General features: G+C 43.3%; 2 protein-coding genes across 3 annotated transcripts in view; one reads left to right on the forward strand and one right to left on the reverse strand.

Annotated features, from left to right (window-relative positions):
- The window catches only part of ARHGAP17 (Rho GTPase activating protein 17), a 78,975-nt gene extending 65,408 nt beyond the window's left edge, over positions 1-13,567 (forward strand). The window contains exons 19-21 of one of the 2 annotated variants that reach the window (XM_075830519.1): positions 771-1,358; positions 8,116-8,165; positions 10,494-10,582. In XM_075830519.1, coding sequence (XP_075686634.1) covers positions 771-1,358; positions 8,116-8,123 — 596 coding nt within the window. In that variant the 3' untranslated portion in view covers positions 8,124-8,165; positions 10,494-10,582. Of the gene's footprint in view, positions 1-770; positions 1,359-8,115; positions 8,166-10,493 lie in introns of both variants that reach the window. The other variant, XM_075830518.1, reaches the window with a different exon arrangement.
- An 86-nt stretch (positions 13,568-13,653) lies between these two features.
- Positions 13,654-25,368, reverse strand: SLC5A11 (solute carrier family 5 member 11). The gene is made up of 15 exons (XM_075830520.1): positions 25,297-25,368; positions 24,839-24,943; positions 22,135-22,194; positions 21,945-22,049; positions 21,162-21,267; positions 20,328-20,408; positions 19,636-19,841; positions 19,123-19,258; positions 18,516-18,623; positions 17,826-17,976; positions 17,586-17,754; positions 16,898-17,113; positions 16,615-16,753; positions 16,092-16,303; positions 13,654-14,527 (listed from the first exon to the last, which is right to left on the reverse strand). The coding sequence occupies exons 1-14, from the start codon at positions 25,363-25,365 to the stop codon at positions 16,092-16,094; spliced, it is 1,863 nt and encodes a 620-aa protein (XP_075686635.1). The 5' UTR covers positions 25,366-25,368; the 3' UTR covers positions 13,654-14,527.
- Between the last annotated feature and the right edge of the window lie 457 nt (positions 25,369-25,825).

Below are 25,825 nucleotides of genomic sequence, written 5' to 3' on the forward strand. Positions count from 1 at the left end.
TAGTTCAAAAGTGTTTTTATTGTGCAAAAGTCGTAAAACATAAAAAAACCTCCACATATGTGGTATCGCCGTAATCGTACCGACCCATAGAATAAAGGTCACATGTTAATTACGTCGCACAGTGAACGGCGTCAATTTAAAACGCATAGAACAATGGCGGAATTTCAGGTTTTTTTTATAATCCCCCCCCAAAAAGGTTAATAAAAGTTAATATAAAAATTATATGTACCCAAAAATGGTGCCATTAAAAAGCACAACTAATCCCGCAAAAAACAAGTCCTCATACAGCTATGTAGACGAAAAAATAAGAACGTTATAGCTCTTTGAATGCGACTATAGAAAAACGAATAAAATAGCTTGGTCATTAAGGCCTAAAATGGGCTGGTCACTAAGGGGTTAAACTTTTCATGCATTTATCTCACTTGCTGCGATGGGCGATCATGGTAAAGTGGGGCCCCGTTCCATGTTATAAGGGGCCCCATCATCGTTACTTGTTACTCCCCTGGTCACATAGGAAATGTCTTTTACTCACTTCTGATGTTTCAAGGGGCTGTTTTAGGTCAGAAAGAGCACCACTGTTGTCCATTGGCTTAGTACAGCAGCCCTACTCACTTGAGCTGCAATACCAGACACAGCCTATGGACAATGATGGCGCTATTACTGGACAAAAAGCTAACTTATCCTCTCATACACAATGCAAATAAGTAAAGGTTCTGTATTTGTTGCTTTTGATATTTTTTTCTTCTAATTAGAATTTTTTTTTTTTTTAGCTACCAAGAAACCTGCCCCAGCCCCCCCAAAGCCAGCAAACCCCCCTCCAGTACAACCTGTAAATCAGAATCTGCCTGCGGCAGCAAATGCTCCTCCTACTGTCTTGCCCAAACCATCCAACCATAATCCTAATCCTCCAAGCGCTACAAGTAACCAAGGAGGATCGGTGGCTCCTGCTGCATATTCGTATGGCACCTTGCCACGCAGGCATTCAAGCAGCCAACCTATAATCCAGGCTCCTAGTCACCCTCCCCCACAACCACCCACTCAGCCAACACCCCAGCCCAAATCCACCGCTCAGTTTGCAGGTGCATCACCCACATTACCAACCACAGATCAGTCCTCCAGTCCTTCACAGTCTCCAACACCTCCAGATACCCCTCCTCCACTTTCTGACTACTCAAGTTCCCACACCGCTCTCCCCGAGGCCACGCTGACCTCTCCCCAACAAAACACCGGAACACTTAATCGGCAGCGCCCAGTTCCTAAGCCGCGTGTTCGGCCCACAATCCCTCCCCCACCTCAGCCCCCTGTATCTCAATTGTCTGTGGAAGCTCAGCCGGGATCTGCATCAAAAGTCATCACTGGTGAGTACAGGGGGGCATTTGCACCCCACATTATGCTTACGTTATTATTTATTGAAGAATGTAGCAATCAGTTAGTATTTTTGCTTTTTTACTTTGCTGGTCACATGATGGTACTCCCCCTGACAGTAAAAAAGACCTTCAGCAATGAGATCCACTTATTTAGACCGTGTTCTTTAAATTCTTGTCATGCTCCGCCCCCTCAGGCCCTGCACTAGGCATAGGTGTATAGACAGTGTAACATTTTTGGCCAGTGTTTTCCTTTAAGAAGTAGACCTGGGAAAACCTGCATGAAACAGAAAAAGCATCAACGCTTTAGGGGAAATGAAGCGATACACAACGCCCGTAGGAATCGGTGGATGTCAACGAGGAGGCAAGCAGCCCCCTGCAGTGAGAACCTCTAATAGAGGGGGGGTTCTGCTAGGGAAGCCCCTCTATTACCTCCCATATACCCCAATAGGGCAAATGGAAAGGTAAGTGTGGTATGTTCACACAGCTTATTTTCAGCCGTTTTTTCGGCCGAAAAACGGCTAAAAATACGGAGGCTGAACACCTCCGCCCATTGATTTCAATGGGAAAAAGGGTATTTCGTTCCCACGGTGCATTTTTTTACGTGGCCGTTTGTAGAAAAGGCGCGTACAAAAACGCCTTGTAACAAAGAAGTGCGCGTTACTTTTGGAGCCGGTTTTCATTGTCTCAATAGAAAAACCGCTCCAAAAACGGCCGTAAAAAACCGCTTGATGCATAAACAACGCCGTATTTTACAGCCGTTTTTCGTTTGCCGTGTGAACATACTGTAATAATCTCTACTTTTAACACTTTGCCTGCAGTCCAGATGATTTTTTTCGCCCTGTGCCCTTGATCTAATAGAAGTTGCTTCAGTTTGCACTGGCCGTTGCTTTCAGCATGACACTAAAAAAGGTTATTGGATAATAGAAGAGGGACGCGAGGGCCCACGGGCTGTGATATGTGCAGCGCTTCCTAATAGTTTTGTCTGTGGTGCCTTCAACAGGTTGGGAAAATTACCGCTATTAAGGTTTGTACACTGACACCGCGCACCGCCTCTGTATTGTGTTGACCGCTTTTTGCCTTGTGCTCATGGCATATTCCATATTCATTTCACCCACATTTCACCCCCGATATTATTCAATACACACTCCCCCAACGCCTAAATCTGCACCTTACCACCACCGTGCACCCTATGTCTCCCCTCTATAAATAACGATCGACACAATGTGGGAGATTCACGAGGGTCTGGCAAAAAAAATTAGGCCCATAGCAGCCAATCACGACGTAGCTTTTTATTCCTCAGGAGCAGGATAAGAAAGTAAAGCTGCATTCTGATTGGTTGTTATGGGCAACAAAGACGGATTTTATTTTTTTTGCTAGACATTTTTCACGAATCTCCTAAATTACACGAATATGATTCTTTATTTTAGCTTCTATGTTAAATGCAGCTCATTCTCTTGTATTATTATAGTCATTTTAATGGGTAGAAATAGTTCAATATCGCTCTCTTCTGTCCCAGACTACTATTATAAGACCTTAAAGGGGTATTCCCATCTCATGACCGATCTACCTGGTGAGCATGCCAACGCATCCAGATAGAGAATGAATGAAGAGTTGGTTTCAGGCTTCCTCTATTCACTTCTGTGGGCGTTAAATGTCTGAGATGGGGAATACCCCTTGAAAGTGAATCTCCCCCATTTATCATAATGTTTTTTTAGGTCCGGAATTCTGCGCTGAAACATTTAATATATTTTTATAGCAGTCAAAGCTTTGTTTTTTATGTGATACAGAGCTCCAAATCTCCTGCATAGGCAAAGACTTAAAGAGGCTCTGTCACCAGATTTTGCAACCCCTATCTCCTATTGCAGCAGATCGGCGCTGCAATGTAGATTACAGTAACGTTTTTATTTTTAAAAAACGAGCATTTTTGGCCAAGTTATGACCATTTTTGTATTTATGCAAATGAGGCTTGCAAAAGTCCAAGTGGGTGTGTTTAAAAGTAAAAGTCCAAGTGGGCGTGTATTGTTTTCGTTACATCGGGGCGTTTTAACTACTTTTACTAGCTGGGCGTTCTGACGAGAAGTATCATCCACTTCTCTACACAACACCCAGCTTCTCACAGTGCAGACACACAGCGTGTTCTCGAGAGATCACGCTGTGACGTCACTCACTTCCTGCCCCAGGTCCTGCATCGTGTCGGACGAGCGAGGACACATCGGCACCAGAGGCTACAGTTGATTCTGCAGCAGCATCAGCGTTTGCAGGTATGTGGCTACATCGACTCACCTGCAAACGCCGATGCTGCTGCAGAATCAACTGTAGCCTCTGGTGCCGATGTGACCTCGCTCGTCTGACACGATGCAGGACCTGGGGCAGGAAGTGAGTGACGTCACAGCGTGATCTCTCGAGAACACGCTGTGTCTGCACTGCCAGAAGCTGGGCGTTGTGAAGAGAAGTGGATGATACTTCTCGTCAGAGCGCCCAGCTAGTAAAAGTAGTAAAAACGCCCCGATGTACGCACATAATACACGCCCACTTGGACTTTTGCAAGCCTCATTTGCATAAATACAAAAATGGTCATAACTTGGCCAAAAATGCTCGTTTTTTAAAAATAAAAACGTTACTGTAATCTACATTGCAGCGCCGATCTGCTGCAATAGCAGATAGGGGTTGCAAAATCTGGTGACAGAGCCTCTTTAAATCATCAAACTCAAGTGTCCTGCAGCCACCACTAGGGGGGAGCTTACTGCATACAGTTTTATAATTGAGTTCTAGGTATGATAGTAAGCGCCCTCTAGTGTTGGCAGGAGGTAGACAGCATGTTGTCTGCAGTGGTGCTTTGTATCAGAAAAATGAAGCTCCATCCATTATAAAAATATATCAATAAATTATTCAGAACAGAATTTGTAACCTATTAAAGTTATAAAAAATAAAATGGTGTTCAGGGGCGGACATAAGTTCGGACGAAGGCCAATAATAATCCCGTAATGTTTCTTACTTGGGCTCACAAATCTCTGATTCACCTCGATCATAATACAGTCTGCGCATGGCCGGGGTAGTGTCATGGATGATCTGCGATGTCCAAAAATGTTTCCTATACGACAGTATAATATCTTTATTTATCAGGTATCTTCATTAAGCTGCATCACTGTCTAATGAAAACTACTGCAACTTTCTGATATACTTTTGTATTTCAATTCTTTACTGTTTCTAAGATCTCGGTTTGCGGTCGTTGAATGGAAACCTTTTTGTTTAGACCCAGCGCTGGTCACATATAGCGGCCACAGAACCACAGCTTGTTGCAGTGCGGCAGAACCGTGTTAGCAAGACATGATCCCGAAGAGCTTTTATATCCACTGAATCTAAACGAGAATGTTCCCATTCACTAACAGCCAGCAGAGATCTTGAAATTCAAACGCAATGTATACTAGAAAGTTGCAGAGTTTTTCATTATACAGAGTTATGCAGAACTTTTAATCTGCTCCAACAGTTCCCCTTTAGATGGTCATTGCTTGGCATGGCAGCCTTCATGGCCTACATCTCTAAGGTATCTTCACCTTGAGAGCAAATCCAACACAAGCAGCAGTGGACCTCTTGCAAAGAATCGGGACATAACCATACACGTCAGATGGTTCGCCAGTCCCGCCGAAATCTGCGGGTTTGGCCGACGTTCATCTTATAAATATGACCACCTAAAAAAGCGCCTGTTCGTTTTGTTATCATGTCTGGTTTTTAGTAAATAATTGTATTCCTTATGAAATCTTTCTCTTAGTTGTGCCGTTCCTCTATTATTCCTCCTAGAAATGTATGTATAAATTAACTGGGTGTTACCTGTTGGGGGTGTGTCCCTACGCAGGCTGACACTGGCCAATCAGAGACTGTGTAGGGACACGCCCCTTTGACAAGGGGAATGGTAACACCCAGTTGTAAATTTACTCATAAATTTCTAGGAGGAATAACAGAGTTCTAAGAAAAATTATTTCATGGGGAATACAAGTATTTAGCATCAGACCTCTGAATGATTAGATTTTGGTTAATGGCTATTAAGAATCCACAGTAGATTGTAGTGAGGGGAGTGTCCTCCAGTTATACCTGGAGATAGAACTAGTGTTTGCTTGCATGAAGATGGCTTAATAAGGGCCTGTTCACATCAGCGTTGGCTTTCCGTTCCGGGGTTCCATGGGAGGGTTCCGTCGGGTGAACCCCGCGACAGAAAGTCAAACTGAAACCACAGCTTCCGTTTCAGTCACCATTGATATCAATGGTAACCGAAACATTGCTAATGGTTTCCGTTCGTCACCATTCCGGCAGGTTTCCGTTTTTCCGACGGAATCAATAGCGCCATGACAGCAAAAATAACAGGAAACCTTGAAAAATGATATTCGTGTAATACAAAGCAATTATGTCATATAATCTTTATATAATGCAAAGACCTGCAGCTTTCTAATATACATGTACTTTGTGTCTCCATTTCTCACCAATTTCAAGATCTCTGCTTACTGTGGGTTTACATCCTGAGTCTTAAGTTCACACGGTGCATTCTTAGCATGCGTTTTGTTCTGGTAGATTTCTCTCAATGGGAATTCATCAACCAAAACAAAAAAACTCACCGTGTGAATCCAGCCTAAAACTTCTCGCTAATCCCGTCCATCTGACGCAGGTGAGCTGCTCGTTACAGTGTGTCCTCTACTTCTGGTAACGAGTTGGATGTGATCAGGGTAGATTTTAGGCCAGGGCTACACGCGTGACACGAAGATCACCAGGTCGCATCGCGACGTGGTATGAAATGCTTGTGAATGTGGTCGCGTTACTACATGCGACATGCTGCGGCTGCGACCGCGACACGAGTCACCAAAAATCCACATCTGCTGGATATTTGTTTGCAGATTGCCATACACATGAGATAATGATGTTCTGTGGGACCAGTTCGGCTGACTTTTGTCTCTTGTTTGGCTTATTCAGACGAGCGTGTATTACGGACTCATGTATTTCAATGGAGCGCGTGAAGGGTCCGTGGACATGTCCTATTTTACTGCGTGTCACGAATTTCTCCATAGACTCTAATCTACGGGGGATCCGTGACAACGCGTCCCCCCACAGGTGCATCTTCTTTTTCACGTCTGAGGTTGCCAACGCTCGTCTGAATGTAGCCTTAGTCGCGTGCGACTCATTTGCAACGTCAGCGATTTTTTTTATTTATTTATTTTTTAATTTTATTTTCATTTTTTTTTTATTTTTTTTTTTTTGGGGCTCCTCTTTGGATGTCACAAAGCCTAAATAACATGTGACTTGCAAATAAACCGCAGCATAAGAAAAGTTGTGCGACAGCAAGTTACATTTTATTGTGGTACAACCAAAGTCGCCATGTGTAGCCCTTACGTAATTGTTTACATTCAGAGGCGAAGGCTACTAGCTTTAATGTTCCTATTCACTGATCGCAAGCAAAATTTTGAAAATGGTGAGAAATTCATACACAAACTATACTAGAAAGATGCAGAAATGATTTTCATAATATCAGAAAAAGGGTTAGTAATTTGGTGAAGTGTCCGGCCAACGCTCAGGAGCTCCGGCTTCCTCTGTGGGGTGAGGATTTGGACTTCTGGATCTTTTCCCGCATTGTTTTATTGTGACCCTCCCCCACGTCTTGTAAGGCGTCATTTATTCCACTGCGGTGCAAATCCGCACACCGGTGTGTTTGAAGCAAATGGCCGCCATCTTTAAAGGGTAACTTAAATTTCAAAAAGCTTTAGACACATCATGGTGACATGTCAGAAGTATTGATTGGTGGGGGTTCAAGCACGGACACCCCCACGGATCGCTAAAACATGGCGGCAGAAGCGCCCAGATGAGCGCTCTGTTCTGATTTGGCTTTCTGCTCTGAAAGCCGAGCGAGCGACACAAGAGCTCATAGGCTTTCTATTGAGCCCGTACACCGCTCGAGAAAAGCCGATCAGAAACGAAGCGGCACAGTCCTCACCCAAGCACTTCTGCAGCTTCGTTTTAGCGATTGGTGGGGGTCTCCGTTATCAGACCCCCACCGATCAAAACTTCTGACATGTCACTATGACATGTCAAAAGTTTTTTGAAAGTTTAATTACCCTTCAAAGACCAGCATGAGGGGTTGGTCTAAATCTCCGTTCTACATCCAGTACCCATATCCAGTACTCTTGGCTTGGACAGTCTTCAGTAAGAAATGTTATCCCACCATGATCTACTTTAAAGAGGGCCGGTCCGCTATACTGACATGTCTGTTTTAGTAAACCTTTGTATTCCACATAAAATAACAATTCTAAAGATCTGCATTGTGCTGTTCCTCTGTTCTTCCTCCTGGAAATATATGAATAAATTGACAACTGGGTGTTACAAATCACCTTGTCAATAGGGTGTGTCCCTACACAATCTATGTCCAATCACTGCTGACCTTGATAACACCCAGTTCTCAACTTATTCATACGTTTCCAGGAGGAATTACAGAGGATTGGTTCAATACAGAATTGTAGGAAAAGCTGCTCCAGAATTGTTATTTCATGGGGAATACAAGTATTTAGCCATACATATTCCCCCTACAAAAATGCACCTTTTTAGGGTAAATGGGGAGCGTTCCCTTGCGAATTTGGACTGGCGCACCCGTAATTAACCCTATAGGACACATTAAGATATAAATGAGGGGAAATGTATCGACCTGTTCTGCTTTTGACATGTTTGCATGCAGCCAGATTCTAACTGTGAACAATTTTATCAAACAATTCAGATGTGTGATGTGACATTATCAGTAAACACTGAGCTTGGGAAGTACTGATGGTAAGGAACGAGGCACGTGATTGGCCAAAACACACACGTAACTCACACTTCTCCCCCAATCATGCTTGGATTTTCACGTGTGCCGGGTACTAACAGTGTGTGGCCCTATCCAGGCTTGTATGCAGCAACTAATACAGCATGTGGTCTCCACGGGGAAGGGGGGAGGGGAGGCCGGCTTGCTTCTTCCTAGACTGTGACACACGTGGACAATGAAAAAGCACACAGAGATGTCGGTCAAGGTTTGTAACCGAATAAGAACCCCGACGAGAAGCTTATTATACCCCACAATACTTGTCTATGAAGGGTTCCCCCCAACGTAAAGTACATGGTACTCCACATTAACTAGGGTTCGTATACTGGGAGACCAAGAAATGTGATTTATTCACCCTATTAACCCAATCCAGAATATTACGGGACCTTTATAATAACTATTTAAAGTGGAACTCCAAAAACAGAGATTTCCTTTTTCCTTGTCTATTGATATGAAGACAGACCTGCTGTCAGGATACTGTTGTAGAAGGGGGAAAAAAAGCCTAAATGTGGGGGGCAAAGGGGATTAAAAATAAGTTACCCTAGAGCAGTAGTCTCCGACCTGTGCCCTACATGCTGGGAGTTGTAGTTTCACAATAACTGGAAAGCCACAGGTCGGAGACCACTGCCCTAGATCATAGGAGTCTCTTATGCGGAGTTCCACTTTACACATAACAGAGAAGTTCTCTAACCTGTAGACGCCTATAAGACATGGGACCTATAATCGGTTTGTCCAGGATTAGAAAAACATGTCTTTTAAAAAAATAAATAAAAAAAAGCGCCACACCTGTCCACAGGTCGTGTGTGTTATTGCAACTTAGTCCCATTCATTTTTAATGTAATGAAGCAACAATACCAGACACAACCCACGGACTGGTGTGGCGCTGTTCTGGACAAAAGCAGCCATGTTTTTCTAATCCTGGACAAGCCCTTTAAGTACATCTAGTTTGCGCCATCATATTCATTGGTGTTATTTTCTTTATTAAATGTTTCTATGGAGTATTCCCATCCTGGGTGTATGCACTACTTTTTTTAAGGGGCAATTCTCATTGCAACCTGAAGGGATCACTGTTGTTACTGCCCTTTAAACCTGCGTACGATGCAAGGTTAAGCAGAAGCACTTTATATCATTGTTACATTATGTCTATTCACAAATGTTTCCAGGGGACATTCTCTAGTGTAATGAAGCAACTTTGGAAATCATTCTGAAAACTCTGAATTTTCATAAATATCTTACGTAGAAAACAGTGACCCCTTCAGGCTGCCCGATGTTACTGCACACTCTTTTCAAGAGACACATTTTGCACAATAAACCGTCTACAAAATGTAACACACGTCATCTATAAACCGTATACATACACATAGTATATCTCTAGTGCAAAAAATAAATGTATATAGATAGCATCTTGTGTTTCATATGGAGGCTAATGGGGTGGGGGATTCCGTATACACATCTAGATCACTGGACATGGCAGGTACTCCAAGACAGAGGTAGATGCTTACAGACGAGCCGGGGGTTTTGTACATTGGCTAATAAAAAGTAATTTCCCACTGGAAGACGCATACAATGTGAAGTCATTTTGCACATACTTTTCTTTACTGGTTTTGTACAGACTCATTTGCTCTGTTCATATACAGAGCTGCTTTCAAAGTTCTGCTGGTTGCTCTTGGCAACAGGCAGCAGTTTTGGTCCATCTGTCAGCCATGTGATAAAACAACTCCCAAAATGCACTGCTCTCCAGTAACCGGAAACCAGCAGGATTCTTCATTTTTGGGGGTTATCTGATTTAGGAAAAACATTTTCAAATACCTTATGATAGCGATGGTCCCCCAATTTGGGATTTTCTTCTATTAGCAAGAACAGAGAGCATTTCTGGAGGACTGAGCAGGTCCTTGTATTACAGTGAAACCCCAATAATTTCAATGGGAACTGTGTAATACTTCATTTCCCCTGTGGAGGCACTGCTGTGAAATTGAACACTTTCTGTCAGGGTTTTCCCACAGATCACAGCTGATCGCGGTGATCAGTTTCTCATTGGGGGACCACTTTAGCAAAAAGGCACGGATGGTGATAAAAACGCCATGTAACGCAAAACCAGTCCAAGATAAAGTATTTACAAAGTTACTCCACGTTCTGAGTAGATTGTAACTGTGAAACGATGCAAATCCTTGTGCTCAAGTGAGATTTTCGGAACAAGCGCCCCCTACAGACACAGCTTCTAAAAGCACAAAATCTATAATGCATTGGACACATACAGTCTTTATTTTTTTTTTCTTAACCTTCATCTCTCCTTCCAGATCCAGTACAAGGGCTTCCTATTGCTGAATCTGTTTGCACGGTTCCCATTGTAGATCCTCAGCCGCTGCCGGTCGTCCTTCTTGACACAGACGTGGAGAGCACTGCTCTGTGAGATGGAGGGGGGGTCTGCACTCCAACAATACGGACAGTCCAGCCCCCCAGACCCGGGCGTCATGACAAGACCCAGCAGCGAGAAGCTTTCCCCTCCTTGTTTTTCTACATCCAGTTTGAAGGACTTTTAAAGTTTGAATGACCTGCTGTGTCTTGCCTTAGAAGATCTCAGTGCGGCCTAAGCCTTGTGGGGGCCGTGAGGACTGAATGGACCCGTCTATATAAATATATGTATTTCTAGTTTATGCCACTATTAAAATGACGTATTTAGCCGGAGGGCAGAAGCCTCTGCAGACATTCCACCGACACACTTCCAAGTGTTTCTGTCCTTCTATTAACCCCTTGTGTGCCAGGTGACTTGGATGTTCACACTCGCAGGAAAAAATAAAAAATGGAGATCGTTCAGCACGGTAATACACATTTAGGCTCTAAGATGGAAGAAATTGTGATCTGCTCCAGAAATAAATGTCAAGGGCACATAGTCTTTTGGGAACTGCTGGCTTTCGGTTACCATCTATAAGGTAGAAACCTCTACACCCCCCTCCGACCCTCCCATCACTGGCCCACAGAGCGATGCTAGGAACCCGTTCACTGGTCATATACTGGGATCATCCATTTATAGAAGCTCCTGGCAGCACCCTCGGAGCTGAAATGTTTTTGGTTTTTTTTCCCCCGTTTGTTGTAATTGCTGTTGCAGCTATTTTCACGTTATTACTTCAAGGGTATTAACGTCTTCTGACAGATAACTGATGTACTAATGTACCTAGTGCAGGATCTGAGGGGGCGGAGCATGAGAGTTATTCCTAGAGAATCCCTTTGTCATGCTCCGCCCCCTCAGGCCCTGCACTGGGTATAACACACGTTCTGCTCAGAGTGTTCCCTTGGGACCAGCAGGAGAAGTTAGTGGTCCATGTGTTGAGACCTCCATCTAGCAGTCGATGGAAGTTTAAGGAGAATGATGCTTGCCAGAGTACTGCAGGCGCTTAAAGGATATGTGGTAAGTGTTTGATCGGTGGGGGTTCCACTGCAAGGACCTCCACCGATCAAAAGAATGTGGTCCCGAGTCACCCGTGTGCGATGCAGCTCCGTTCATTCTTTATGGGACTGCTGGAGATAGCCAAGCGCTGTACTTCGCTATCTCCGGCAGTCCTATAGAATATAAATGGAGCGGCAGGGAATATGTGTGACCACCACCCAGTTCCAGTTCATTCAGGGGACTCGGAACTCCCATTCTCTTGATCGGTGGGGGTCCCAGCAGTGGAACCCCCAGCGATCAAACATGAATCACCTATCTTGTGGATAATTTCACACCTTGATTCCAGGTCATTGAGTAATATGTCATTTTGATACTTGAGGAGATTGGTATCTGTAAAAGTCTCCTGTTACCCGCCCTCTGACCGCTCAAAGCTCCATAATCTCCAGTATATTTAACATTAAAACTGGTTAAGTCTCTGTAGAAAAGTATGACTTGTATTTATCTGACAGACTTAATAAGAGGATGGGGTGCACTTACTTCCTGCACAGTTACGGCAGCCATAGGGTTTGATTTGGACTCTAAGAACCATTGACTTCCCTGAAGATTGTTGGCTGCATAATGGAGGTTAGGATTGTACCTGCCAGTAGCCACCACTAGGGGGAGTTTATGAATTACTTATAAGTGAAATGATGCAGTCAGCTCCCCCTAGTGGTGGCTTCAGAGCTTGGAAACCACAGCTACAAGAATTCCTGTTTGTAGTTATATCTATTACCTTGATGCTCAAGCAGATTGTAATAGGATGGATTTATCGTCCACGGGCGCGCACCATACAAACAGGAGTAGCTGTAGTCTCCTAAGATCTATCCTTCGCACCTGACCCCACACGTGTGCCCTAATGTTAGAATTTGATTGTTTGATTTTGGTCTCCTTGGCATTGTTACCTATAAGACCTAATGATACCTGCTTATTCCTGCAACTACCAATTAAGCAGAGTGCAATGTTAAAATGACAATGTCCATGTATACGAACTGCACTTTCACCTCTCTGCCATTAGGTGGTGCTATTACCTTGGGTATATTGTCTTCACATATAGGAGCATCTAACACTGGTCCTCCCTATATGTCACCCCCTAATGCCTCTACAATATGCACATAAACACCCGTTAGCTCAATATACAATAAAACTTCTGTATGATGCACCTATATGTCCTGTGGTCTTAAAGAACCCCTCAAAGTACATAAGATGCAGAGAAGGGGGTTAATAATTTTTTTTGTCAGGAGTGGTGACCAGAGTCCGGGTGCTTTGACCACTTAATATATATAATGAATTTATAAATGGTTTTTATAGTACTTTTAGCTGAATAAGAACTACAGAAATTGATGAAAACCAAAAGTTTTCAACTTTTTTTTTTTGTGCAGTGCCTTTCATAACCTGCAGGTGGTGATAGAAGCTACCATTACTAGAGAGATGTGCACTCCATATATATAAAAAAAACTCATGCAGACTGAACTAGCAGCAGTCGCCTCCATGGTGTAGTCATTCATTTTTGGCCTTTTGTGTTTCCTGTTTTTGGCTTTTGTGCTATTACAGCAACTGATCCCCCGTTGATAGCGAGGTCGTCTGTTTTCTCCAAGGAATGCGGTGAGTGTTACTGACACAATCGCACTCTGACCAGGGCTCCATGTGTATTACAGGATTACAGCATTTTATTTTTTTGTACTTTTTTTTTTTTTTAATTATTTTTGGTCGGAATACATTTTGTTAAAAATGTTGCAGCGGTTTCTACATCTCTTAATCTGCTCATTGTATAAAGTGCTGCCTTTTTGTTTATTTTCTTCTTCAGGTTAGCGCGAGGCATTTATCGTGTACTTTGGATACAGTTGGACAGATATGTGATATAAATTATATATTTTTGGCACCCTTTAAGAAGGTTTCTGTTGAAATATTTCCTGTTGCTAAGGAAATAAAATATGGTTGTGAGGTAAATTCTTGACGTGTCGTGTTTATTCACAAATTTTACAAAAATGTAACAAACGTTTTATTTTTATCATCAATAATTAGAAAACACACGGTCAAAAACCATCGGGGAATTTGGAATGAAAAGTAGGTTCCCTATTTGTGTATAGGGAGAGACGTTCCAGTAAAATTTAGCCGGGCTGGAAGATTATGGAGGGGACCTGCCTGGCGGACACTCCTCCCTGTGCTTGGCGCGTAATGCACAGACATGCAGGTCCTCCAGATAGCCCATTGACTTCAATGAGAACCTAGTAATGCTTCATTTATCCTGTGGGGGTGCTGCAGGAAAATTGAACACCTACTGCAGCAGGCAATTGTACATAGAAATAGCAGTTAACGGGTTTCTCCACTTTGACCGATCCCTTCTTGCTACAATCAGTACAACGTGTGGCGAGTATACGTCGTTTCTATATGGCTGCTGCGGAAATAGAATTGAGGAGCTGTCAGAGAAGGAATTAGAATAAAATGTATTGTAGAGATTATATATAACCTGAAAAACTTCTGTTAGTTGCCGCTGACTTCTTGGAGACCATTTGATCGATTTCTTAATTTATTCCAAGAACCAAATGTGATTTGCTGCTACGGCGGACAAGGGGCGGAGCCAGGAAAAAAATAAGCCTGGAAGACTGACCAATAGAGGGCTCTATGGTTTGATTGACAGGAAGGGTTTCTGAGCTCCTGTCCCCTGTAGTAACTGACTGTTGTAACTCTCACGAGCGTGTCCAATGTGCACCCGCAAAATACGGTCCCTTTTTCATGCAGATAACGGTTAGTATGGTGTCGGTGTCTCATCCGTTTTTCTCCTCTTCCTGGTTTTCCTTTTTTTTTTTCTCCATTTTTAGCAACTGATGCGTTAAAGACATACAGCTCACGGATGTCGTCCTTGTTCTGTCCGTGTTTTTCACATACCCATAGACCTTAATGGGCGAACTGCAAAAACGGAACAAAATAGGACACGCTGTGAGTTTCACACAACGGACAGACGTTCTGAGAAAAACAGGGGTGTGAATAGTCCCATTGAATTGCATTGGTCAGTGTACTGTCAGGTATATAAAAGGACAGCGCAGGGACGTATAATACGGTCGTGTGAATAAGGGCTGAGAATGAGAGGAAGTGTGAATAGTAAATGTTTCTTAATAAGATCTTATGAATCGCCGGTACAAATCCAGACATGAGTGAATAATCGTTGTCTGAGTTGCCAATTTGCATATTCCCCAGACCATAGAAAACAATGAGAAAATCTATTTCTCCTAAAGTGAATCTCAAACTTAGAATGCGTTGGGCAAATCGATTTTTCCCAAGGGCCGATAAATTACAACCCAATTAGTGAGTCTAATCAGGCAAATTTATTCACTCTTCCCTATGCAAATCCTCTCTGACTTTAACACTGGATTATGAGTATTGCCACGGTGTTCAGATATTAAAGGGATTGTCCAGGATTAAAAAAACAAAGTGCTCTCCCCCCCCCCCGCCCCCCCCAGAACCAGTGCCATCCTTACCCATAGGATGTGTCTGGTATTGCAGCTCGGCCTCATGCAGGTGATTACTGCAGAGTCCATGGACATAAGCGACGCGGTTTCTGGAAATAAAGCAGAACTTTTTTCCTAATCCTGGTCAATCCCACCAAAGGCAACACCTGTATCGAGGGACGTCCCCACACTCCAAAAACGGATAAGTTACTTGGCTTCCTATTGAATTACCCTTAGGCGTCATGCACACGACCACAGTTTTGAAACCGTATACTTTCCGTAATTGCGGATAGTTTAGAACACATTCAATCCTATGGGCCAATGCACGTGGCTGTGATTTCCACGGTCAGTGCATTGTCCGGTGGTCACAAAAAAATAGGACATGTCGTAATACGGTCCACGTTTACGGTCCAGGCTCTTTGAAAACAATGCACATCTCGTGTGTGCATGGTCCATGACTGCGGACGGCCCGTGGATGACCCGCCGCGGACTGTCCGTGCCATACTGCACGGACTGTAGACACCGGTACGGCCGTGTGCAGGAGGCCTAAGTGTGCGTGTGTCTGAGATAGGGAAATTACATTGTGGCTCCATTGGGGACAGGGACTGATATAAGTGGTGACCATCTCTGTCAGGGCTGCGGAATATATACTGTACATAGCACCGACATAACCGGTAATGCAGAAGGGGCGACGTACTTCGGGCTGGTACTCTGACACTTTGATTTTATTTCAAAATTCCAAAACGAACGTAACGTTATTTCCATAAATTAGGGGACATCCATCTTATGTGGACTTTGGAACAGTCCTTTTTTTTTTTTCTTCTCCGTTTTGTTAAAGCTTTCCTGCTGAATTTCATATGATGGTAAATGCCTCACACCCTGCTCTGCGAGGTCATGTCGGAGGATGACTGACCCATCGTTCCCCGGCAGAAGACCACGGTCCGAAGATGATGCTCTGCAGAAGGACCTTCACGTTGAGCCCTTTATATTGGAGTTTACATGACCGTTGTGTTGTGTGTTCTTACCTAGCCAAAGTAGCCCCACAGGAAGATGGCGGCACTCGAGCAGATGATCAGGTTAATATTCAGGATCTTTGTTACCAGCGGCTTCTCATAGAGCAAAACTTCAGGGGACTCTTCTGCTGCAAATGGAGTCTCATCCTCCTTTTCCGTGTTCTTTTCCATCCCACATAACCAGAGTATGGCTTTCTTAAGTCGGACGGTGAGGGGCACATTATCTGTACATAATGTATAACAATATCTTTTTTTGGGCAATAGGTTTAAAACTTCATACTGTACATAATAAACCACTTCTTTCTTGTACACCTACTCATTTTAATCTGAAGAATATATATTCGCAAAAATGGAAGGTAGGATCAGACTACAGAGGGTTTGTTTGTAGTCTGTAACCATGGAAACACATAGATCTGCATAGGAGATGTAAAAGTCTGAGGTGGGGCTGTCCAGGACAAATGACTATTTGGAATCCTATTACTGCCCCTGATTTCTTCTTTTTATACCATTCTAGTATTTATCTACTTGGTCTTACCTGCGGACTTGTGACTACTGCCGTCAGGAGGATTAATCTCAGCCGAGGTCTCTACCACGCTGTTTCTCTTGACATCGTCTCTTACTTTCGGGCTTCCATCTCCTTTACTAAAACGTGTAAACCAGGTAAGACGATGGACCTTAATGATAAAGGATGAGGTTACGTGACTGAGGGCCGGTGGGTTGACTTATGGAACAGTTTTGGGATTCTTGGTGGCGTAATACCCGAAAAGAGAAGTAGAAGACAATGTAAATATAATGACTAGACCTGGAGGATTTCTCACCATTTCTTTGGTTGGAGGTTCTGTCATCAGACTGACAAATACCACGACTATGAGAGTCAGCAGTGCAAGGATCATAGAGAAATACAGGTAGTGTATGTACTTCACCACCGGCGGCCGCGTGTCCGGCTGATCACATTGTGGGGCGGTGTAGACAAAGTCCAACACCATACGAATTATACCAACCACCAACCCAATGGTCAGTCCCCAAAATGCCCCCTGGAAAACAAATCGGATGAAAGTTATATACACCACAGCATAAATATCTTGGTTTACGGGTCATATAAAGAGGTTGGAGGGTGCTGCATGTTTTGAGCCAAGGTTTTGGGCAGACCCTTTATGCTCGGAGGGACCCTGAAGGTAAGCTGATCACAGGGCGGTTTGGGTGCCACTGGTGGGAACCAGCTGGTATCTCCAAGGGTGCGTCCCAGTATTGAAACAATCCTTCGCCCAGCTTACTGTCAGGGGACCCTTTAAACAAAAGGGCTGCCCAAACCCACTCATAATTCCAAAAATGAATGGACCGCATGTAATGCATAGACTCGGCTCCAGTCTCTACTCTGGCTGATAGAAAGTGGATGTCAATAGAAACTCAGAATGCCCAAAGGGGCACTTGAGAAGGTTTGTCTAACCCCAGAACCCCTTTAAATGTGTCTTCAATGCTTTTAAAAATGTTAAATCATCATTTTACCTTTTCATTAGTCCGCTTCCAAAAGCAGCCAGCAATGAAGACCACCGCTACGGGGGGCTGTAAGTAGGAACTGATAGACTGGATATAGATGAAGAGCTGACCACCCTGACTGGCCTGAACCAGGGGGATCCACAGAATGGACACGACAACCAGCGCCAGCACAAAGACCCTGAAATGAGGGAGACTTAAGTACACAGGTGAGGTCCTAGATGTAATGAGCAAGTAAGGATGACCCCCTACCTCCCCACTATCATGAGTTCCCACTCGGTGGAGCGCGGGCGGATGTGACGCCACAGATCCATGGTGAAAATGGTGCTGGAACTATTAAAAATGGATGTCAGTGAGGACATGAGGGCAGCGATCATAACGGACATCATAAGACCTCTCAGTCCTAGGAGTAAAGACAGATGGAGAGTTATAGCGTTAGAGATGTTCATATTCCAGGACCCCCAATTCCTGAGGGAACACAATGTGATTAACCCATTCTGGAAAAGCAACCGGCCCGCTGACTGTTCATTAATCATGTTTAAGCTACTGCAATCAGTGTCGTTACTATAGGGGTCACAGTTGCGGCTGGGCCCCTGAGTACACAGGGCCCATAGGCACTTCTACCACAGTAGGTGCTATACCGTCAGGCACGCTAGATCCTGGCTGGCCCTGAAGACCAGAAAAGCCGGGAGCGATGAGAGCGAAGTCCATACTGTTTGTTTTTATCTACTCTGGGGTCTGATTACTTTTGGGGTCTGGTCTGGGGCTGACGTAGGGGTCTGATCTTGTGTCTGATTACTTTAGGGGTCTGATTTAAATTAGGGGTCTGGTCTGGTGTCCGAATTACTGGTCTACGATCTGAATTAATTTTGGGGTGTGGTCTGAGCTCAGCGTCCCTCACCCCTTACTGCCCTCAGACTGTCCACCTTTGCTTTGTTTTACCTGTTGGCAGTAGTTCGATCACCATCTTGGGGTACGCAATATCTGAACATCCCGATGGGTTTCCACAGATTGACTGGCAGAGATCAGGATCCGCACAGGCCACCTGATCTGTTATAGGTTAGATGAGAACGGTAAAATGTCAATTACACATACAATAATCTGAGATATTGTAAGGACATTGTTATGGGGGCAATGTGACTGTATTTATGGGGGCTCAGGGATTCAATTCTAGTAACACATTTTGTGTTTACATTATCTTTTGGCCTTATTCCTTTAGGAATTAAGTTTTATATACTTTATTAAAATAATAATCCATTAGATATAATAATCTCACACCTAGAAGGCCCAATTCAACTGCTAAGGTTTGGTCTCATGTGATGACACAGTCAGCCCAAAAAGGGCTGACCTAATAGAAGGTAATGTGGGGTAACATGAAGGGTGGGGTCCCCTCACATGAGTGATTGGGAGGGACGGTGAGATCGATGCCCCTGCCCTCCCCACAATTAACCTTTTCATTCTCTGCAGCTTGGCGCCAAATATAGGAAATGAAACTTGAACTTTCATCATGTAAGAATAAATGACTGTCCGGACCTGGCCGTGAATTTACCTGTGAAGAGGACTCTGCTGATCATTCCGGGAAGCACCATCATAAACAGGGGTAAGAACTTGATATAAGCTGCTAATAGGGAGCCGCCCTTGGCGTGAGAGAGGTTCTTGGCAGACAGGGATCTTTGCACAATCACCTGGGGACACAGTAAAGTGACCATTCACTAACAACGTATTCACCTGTTCACACGATCCAAAAGATTTTTTTCAATGCATGAAATTCCAATGCACAGAACGGCTTCCCATGATATTCTTATAGCAACTACCTGCAGCCACCACTAGGGGGAGCTCACTGCATATGAATTTTTGAAGCTAGTATTGAGCTCAATGAACGCTGCATAAATCTGTATGCAGTGAGCTCCCCCTAGTGGTGGCTGCAGGTAGCGGCTATAACTGAGTCCTAGTTCTATAAAGCCCCCCTGTTCTCTCTTTTGAACTATATTTATTGGACTTGTGGCTTTATAATCCTCACCTTTAAAGGGGACTGTAACCCTAAGAGCTGCCCCATATTTACCTGATCAGTGCACCAGTACCAGAGAGATGGAATAGTCATCCCCACCAGAACACCGGGCCACGGGAGATCGGAGTAGACTGGGTCTCTAAAGATGTGAAACGCGTCTTCTCTCGGGATTCCACAGCTGCTGTTCTCTGCACGATTTGATGGGATTGCAGAAAAATATTTTTCCTCCAGAGCTGTATAGCCACCCACCTCTATAAAGCCTAAAAAAAGTAGACCAGTCAAAAACTAAATATGCAGGATGCAATCGAGAGCAATATATACATACAGCCTAATAGGTCTCACAGCTGAAGGTTTGCTACAGTTGTATCTCTCCTGCTCTGATAGTTTGTTACAATGTATCAGTGCAAGTAACATATTTCAGTCCGGAGTCCAGACTGTTTTGCTCACAGAGTATTGCTGAGATTGGATACAATTGTAATAAACTTTCAGCTCTGAGAAGTATTGGGTCAGGACAGGTTTTAGGCCTCAAGAATGTTCCTACTCACTGATAGCAAGCAGAGATCTTGAGAATAGTGAGGAATTCGAAAGTTGCAGAACTTTTCATTGTACAACGATTGAGCTTTTGAGGGCCAATCAGAATTCAGCTTTTAGTTTGCAAGTGAAGATTAGAAAATAAAGCTAACACGTGATTGGTTAACACTAGCAGCGTCTCCGGTTTTACATGACGCACATTATCATATACTTACTATAGACCATGAGAATAAGAGCCCCGATGATCATGATGACTGTTTGCAATGTGTCTGTATAGATGACGGCAGCCAGGCCACCTGCAATGCAAAACGGGTCAGAACCGATATAAATCTTTTCCATCGTCCCTCAAGACTCTGTTGTCCGAGATCAGGTAAAAGGGTGTCAGGTTTTTTTTCCCCCTAGAAACAGCGCCACTCTCTTCCACAGGTTGTCTGGTATTGCAGCTCATCCACATTCAAGTGAATACTGCAATACCAGACACAGCCCATGGACAAAAGTGGCGCTGTTTCTTAGAATTAAAAAAAAATCACCCTTTTATCAAACTTCAGCCAAATAATTTAACTGCAAATTAAGCCAAATATATAATGAAAGGTTAAAACATTATAAAGTGGGACTAAACCTAAAGTCGGCAGCTTATATAAGTGCAGCCTAATATCAGTTATGTACTGGTGATATGTGAGATACAGTAGTGATCACGGGGGCAGGGATTCTTCTGGACTTCCTGTCAATCATCCCATTGAAGAACACAACAATGGGGGTAAATGGCTGATAACAGCGGACAATAGATTGCATTCAACTGCACAGCAAACAGAGATAAGAGACTGCGGGTTTATGTCCCATGTAGTGTTCCTGTAAATGAGCGTTCTTGTTTGTTTAGTCCAGGTCTGCCAACCACCGGTATAGTTGGCACAATAGGACATGTTGCACAGTAGCAGTTGGCATGACTGGTAGGATCGGGATATGTTGGGTGAGATTAGACGTGGAGCAAAGTTATAGAATTGGAAGTTCTGTCTACACTTCTATAATGTGGACACTTGTGTATAACTCACCAGCAATGGTATAGATGGCAGTGATGACAAGTAATCCAATCACCGCCACGTAGAGATCCCAGTGGAGAGCCTGCTGGATAAATAGTGCCCCAGCGTACATGTCGACCTGTGAAGGAACCACACAAGAGTTCTATAGAAGTGTCTGCACCTGCCCTCAGCCACCACTAGAGGGAGCTCACTGGATACTCCTTTATCTTGAGTTCAATGTGTAAACAGTATGCAGTAAGCTCCTAAGCTCCCTCTAGTGGTGGCCGCAGGCAGAGAGAATTTTATCATTTAATTCTGTGTCTTTTCAGGGGATTTGGAGCTTTGTATCAGAAAAACAAACCTCTGACCGCTGTAAGATATATTAGTTAGAAATTACTCGGCACAGGATGTTGCCCATGGTGTTAAAAGGTGGAGAATCACTTTAAGAAGGCATTGGTGGCAAAACCGAATTTCTACCTTCTTTCTAGACTCCAGCAGTCAATCACGACCTCCTCTCTTTATGGCAGTACAGTCATCTGTGTAACAACTAATTCTGCTGGATGCTTGTAAACATCATTGCAAAATTACACACACCCCAAGTGACATTCACAGTCTATTGGCAGTCAATAAGAGGTTGGAGTTGATATATTTGACACACTTCTATTCAATTACTAGAAAGGTGTTATAAATGGGAGTGGCTTATTCAGATGGGGCGTGGTTTATTCAGACATGGGCGTGGCTTGATCTGTCCTGGTTTTTCCTGTTGGGAATGTTAGAAACACTAAAAGGTAATGATCTCAATGTCTTGGATCTTACAGATATCTTGGTAAATATGTAGATGAATAGATAGAGAATAGCGAGATAAATCTGGATGCGTTTTCCTCCAAAGCGCCTCTGTAGGTACTCGGGCATCGTGGTGACCTAGATACAAGACAAGTCGATGAGGTGACGTTGCGGCGACTGGCGATACAGACAGTATAATGACTACATGGAGTTGCTTTCTTACCCCAGCCGATAAATAAATTGGAAGAAACAACCAGGCCAACACCAAGACACAGAAGAGGCCCTGCGGGGGAAGTGCAGGAGGTTAATAATCACTCCTATCTACAAGGTAAACCAAATATACAATAAGTACAATGTCTTATCTCTTCTGTTTGAGATGGAGGACCTGACATGTCCGTGCATTACATTGACAGCCCATCGGTTTCAATGACAACTGTGTAATGCCTCATTTGTCCTGCGGTGGCGCTGCAGGTAAATTGATCACTTGCCAACGTTCCTCCACAGATTGAAGACGAGCACTGGGATCTCAGCAGAGGGAAATCCTATGATCAGCTTATTTTTGAGGGATCCCTTTAACAAACCGGGATTGTCTAAAGCGAAGAACCCATTTTAAAATATTATTATAATATATTTTACAATATATTCTACACCCGTCCTGCACCACCAGTCTGATCAATCCCCCACCTCCCTGATTACAGTCCTACCTGATAATATGGTGACGACACGACACATAGTGGCAAAAATTCATAATGATTGTTTACATGATGTCGTTCCTATGGACAACATATCATCATATAGGATCATACACAGAACAGGAGGGCACACTGTGGAATTGGTGATATAAGTAAATCGAAAAGTTGTTTTTTTTACGACCATAAGCAAAAAGGCTGCTTTGAGTGCTGCTTTGGGTGTGCTTGTAGTTAATTATGGGAAGTCTTCCTATGACAAGCACAAAATAAGTTTGATCTATGCAGTGACCAGTAGGTGGCGCCACCTATCAATGGTAATAAGCAGGAATATTTTACAGTCCACTGCATTTTATCACTCAATCAAGGACTTGTTAACAATATCATAAATACAGGCCAACTAGTGAAATCTGCTCCGAATAACAAATTGGGTAACAGTTCATCGCTCACGCAGGTCCAGCGGTGCCAAAGATACTCGGTTCATAAACATTAACAGCTGTGACCGAGAGGCTTCCAGGAATGAGTCACACTGCCCTCATCTTCCTTATTCTACCTTCATATTAATCCCTGGCTGTCTCCCACATTAACCCAATTTTACCATATATATATATATATATTGAACCTACCTAAATAGTTGAGTTACTTACAGTAAATACATTGCATTACTTGAGGACCAGCCTACATTATACTCCAGAGCTGCATTCACACTTCTATTGGGTTTTTCAGCAGAAACGGTCAACAATCTTATTGTTAGACACACCCCTAACATCTTACCTGAGCCCAAATAATGCAGGGGGATAGCTTGTTTCCCTACAGTTAATTGTACAGTGCCTGGTGTAAAGCATCAAGGAATGCTGGGAGATTTTAGCTCTAAAGCCTGCAGAATAGTAAGTGCAGATCTGGAGTATAATACAGGATGTAACTCAGGATCAGTACAGGATATGTGATGTATGTACACAGTGACTCCACCAGCAGAATAGTGAGTGCTGCTCTGGAGTATAATACAGGATGTAACTCAGGATCAGTACAGGATAAGTAATGTAATGAATATACACAGTGACTCCACCAGCAGAATAGTGAGTGCAGCTCTGGAGTATAATACAGGATGTAACTCAGGATCAGTACAGGATAAGTAATGTAATGTATGTACACAGTGACTCCACCAGCAGAATAGTGAGTGCAGCTCTGGAGTATAATACAGGATGTAACTCAGGATCAGTACAGGATAAGTAATGTAATGTCTGTACACACTGACTCCACCAGCAGAATAGTGAGAGCAGCTCTGGAGTATAATACATGATGTAACTCAGGATCAGTACAGGATAAGTAATGTAATGTATGTACACAGTGACTCCACCAGTAGAATAGAGAGTGCAGCTCTGAAGTAAAATACAGGATGTAATTCAGGATCAGTACAGGATAAGTAATGTAATATATGTACACAGTGACTCCACCAGCAGAATAGTGAGTGCAGCTCTGGAGTATAATACAGGATGTAACTCCGGATCAGTACAGGATATGTAATGTATGTACACAGTGACTCCACCAGCAGAATAGTGAGTGCAGCTCTGGAGTATAATACATGATGTAACTCAGGATCAGTACAGGATAAGTAATGTAATGTATGTACACAGTGACTCCACCAGTAGAATAGAGAGTGCAGCTCTGAAGTAAAATACAGGATGTAATTCAGGATCAGTACAGGATAAGTAATGTAATATATGTACACAGTGACTCCACCAGCAGAATAGTGAGTGCAGCTCTGGAGTATAATACAGGATGTAACTCCGGATCAGTACAGGATATGTAATGTATGTACACAGTGACTCCACCAGCAGAATAGTGAGTGCAGCTCTGGAGTATAATACAGGATGTAACTCCGGATCAGTACAGGATAAGTAATGTAATATATATATATACACAGTGACTACAATTTTTATGTAGATTAATCCTATATGGAAACTGTACAATGGCGTTTAACCGGTAGAAATTTGATCTACTGCTTCTCTTTGCTCTTGATGATGAGAAGATTATAACTCTCTATTGGGGTATTTTTTTGGTTGGAAAATATAACAGATCTAGAAAACCTCAGTAATCTCCATGATGTACGATAAACATTGTTGTTGTGTCAGATCATTCCTCTGGATTTCCTATAGTAAGGACAATGGTTGTATTGATGATGATTTCTTCACATCTCATCACACAGGTGGAGTGTTTCTGGCAGGTAAGTGTTGTACTTACATTCCATTCGTAGGCTGTGACTGCAATCCCTGAAGCTGCTCCTGATCCTGCCAGGCCAATGAAATGCCCGCTGCCCACGTTACTAGCAAACAAGGAGGCCCCTACCTGCAGAAAGACATGAGAGGTATAAACATGACCAGAAGAACATATATGGCTGTACTAACAACTGTCATGAGAAATGGGTGTAAATTATGCTATGGCAGTTAATCAAGTATCCTGAAACAGCACCACCCTTGTCCACAGGTTGTGTCTGGTAGTGCAGCTCACCCCCATTCAAGTGATTGCTGCAATACCAGACAGAGTCTATAGACAAGAGGGGCACTGTTTCTGTTTTCTAATCTCACACAGCCCCTTTGAAGGAGTTGCGGCTGTGATTGAATAAGAATCCTGGCTCTGCAAATGGGATTGTGATTTTCTGTAGCGGATATTTTCCTATGCACCAGTGGACAGATACTTACAGGCCACCATACCATGTCCTTTCCTGCCAGGAAATAGCCCTTCACTGTGCTCCTCTTTGTGCGCCACATAGACTGACAGAAAGTAAATAATGTTATATGAGTGTTCAGGATTCTCCAACCTCCTTTTACTAAAATAGATTTGGTCCGAGTAATTATTATGGTCTTATTTCATATAATTTACACAATACAATTTTTTCAATCTACCGTTTTCTGTCTACAGCTTCTATGCAGGTCTATGTATCTCCACGGTTACAGACTACAAACAAACCCTGTGTGTAGTCTGATCCTGCAGTTATGTATTACTCCACTTCCTCTGCCCCTCTTCTTGATAACCTACAGACAGTAGAAGAGTAAACCGATGGTAGAGTAACACATGACTGCAGGATCAGACTACACACAGGGCTTGTTTCTAGTCTGTAACTATGGAGACACATAGTTCTGCTTAGGAGCTGTATACACAGAACTAGGATACATAAAAGCAATAGAAAAAAAAATATTGCACACCATACAGACCCTTTACATCTGAATT

This window comes from Rhinoderma darwinii, chromosome 6 (genome assembly GCF_050947455.1).
Source record: "Rhinoderma darwinii isolate aRhiDar2 chromosome 6, aRhiDar2.hap1, whole genome shotgun sequence".
Taxonomy (NCBI): Eukaryota; Metazoa; Chordata; class Amphibia; order Anura; family Rhinodermatidae; genus Rhinoderma; species Rhinoderma darwinii.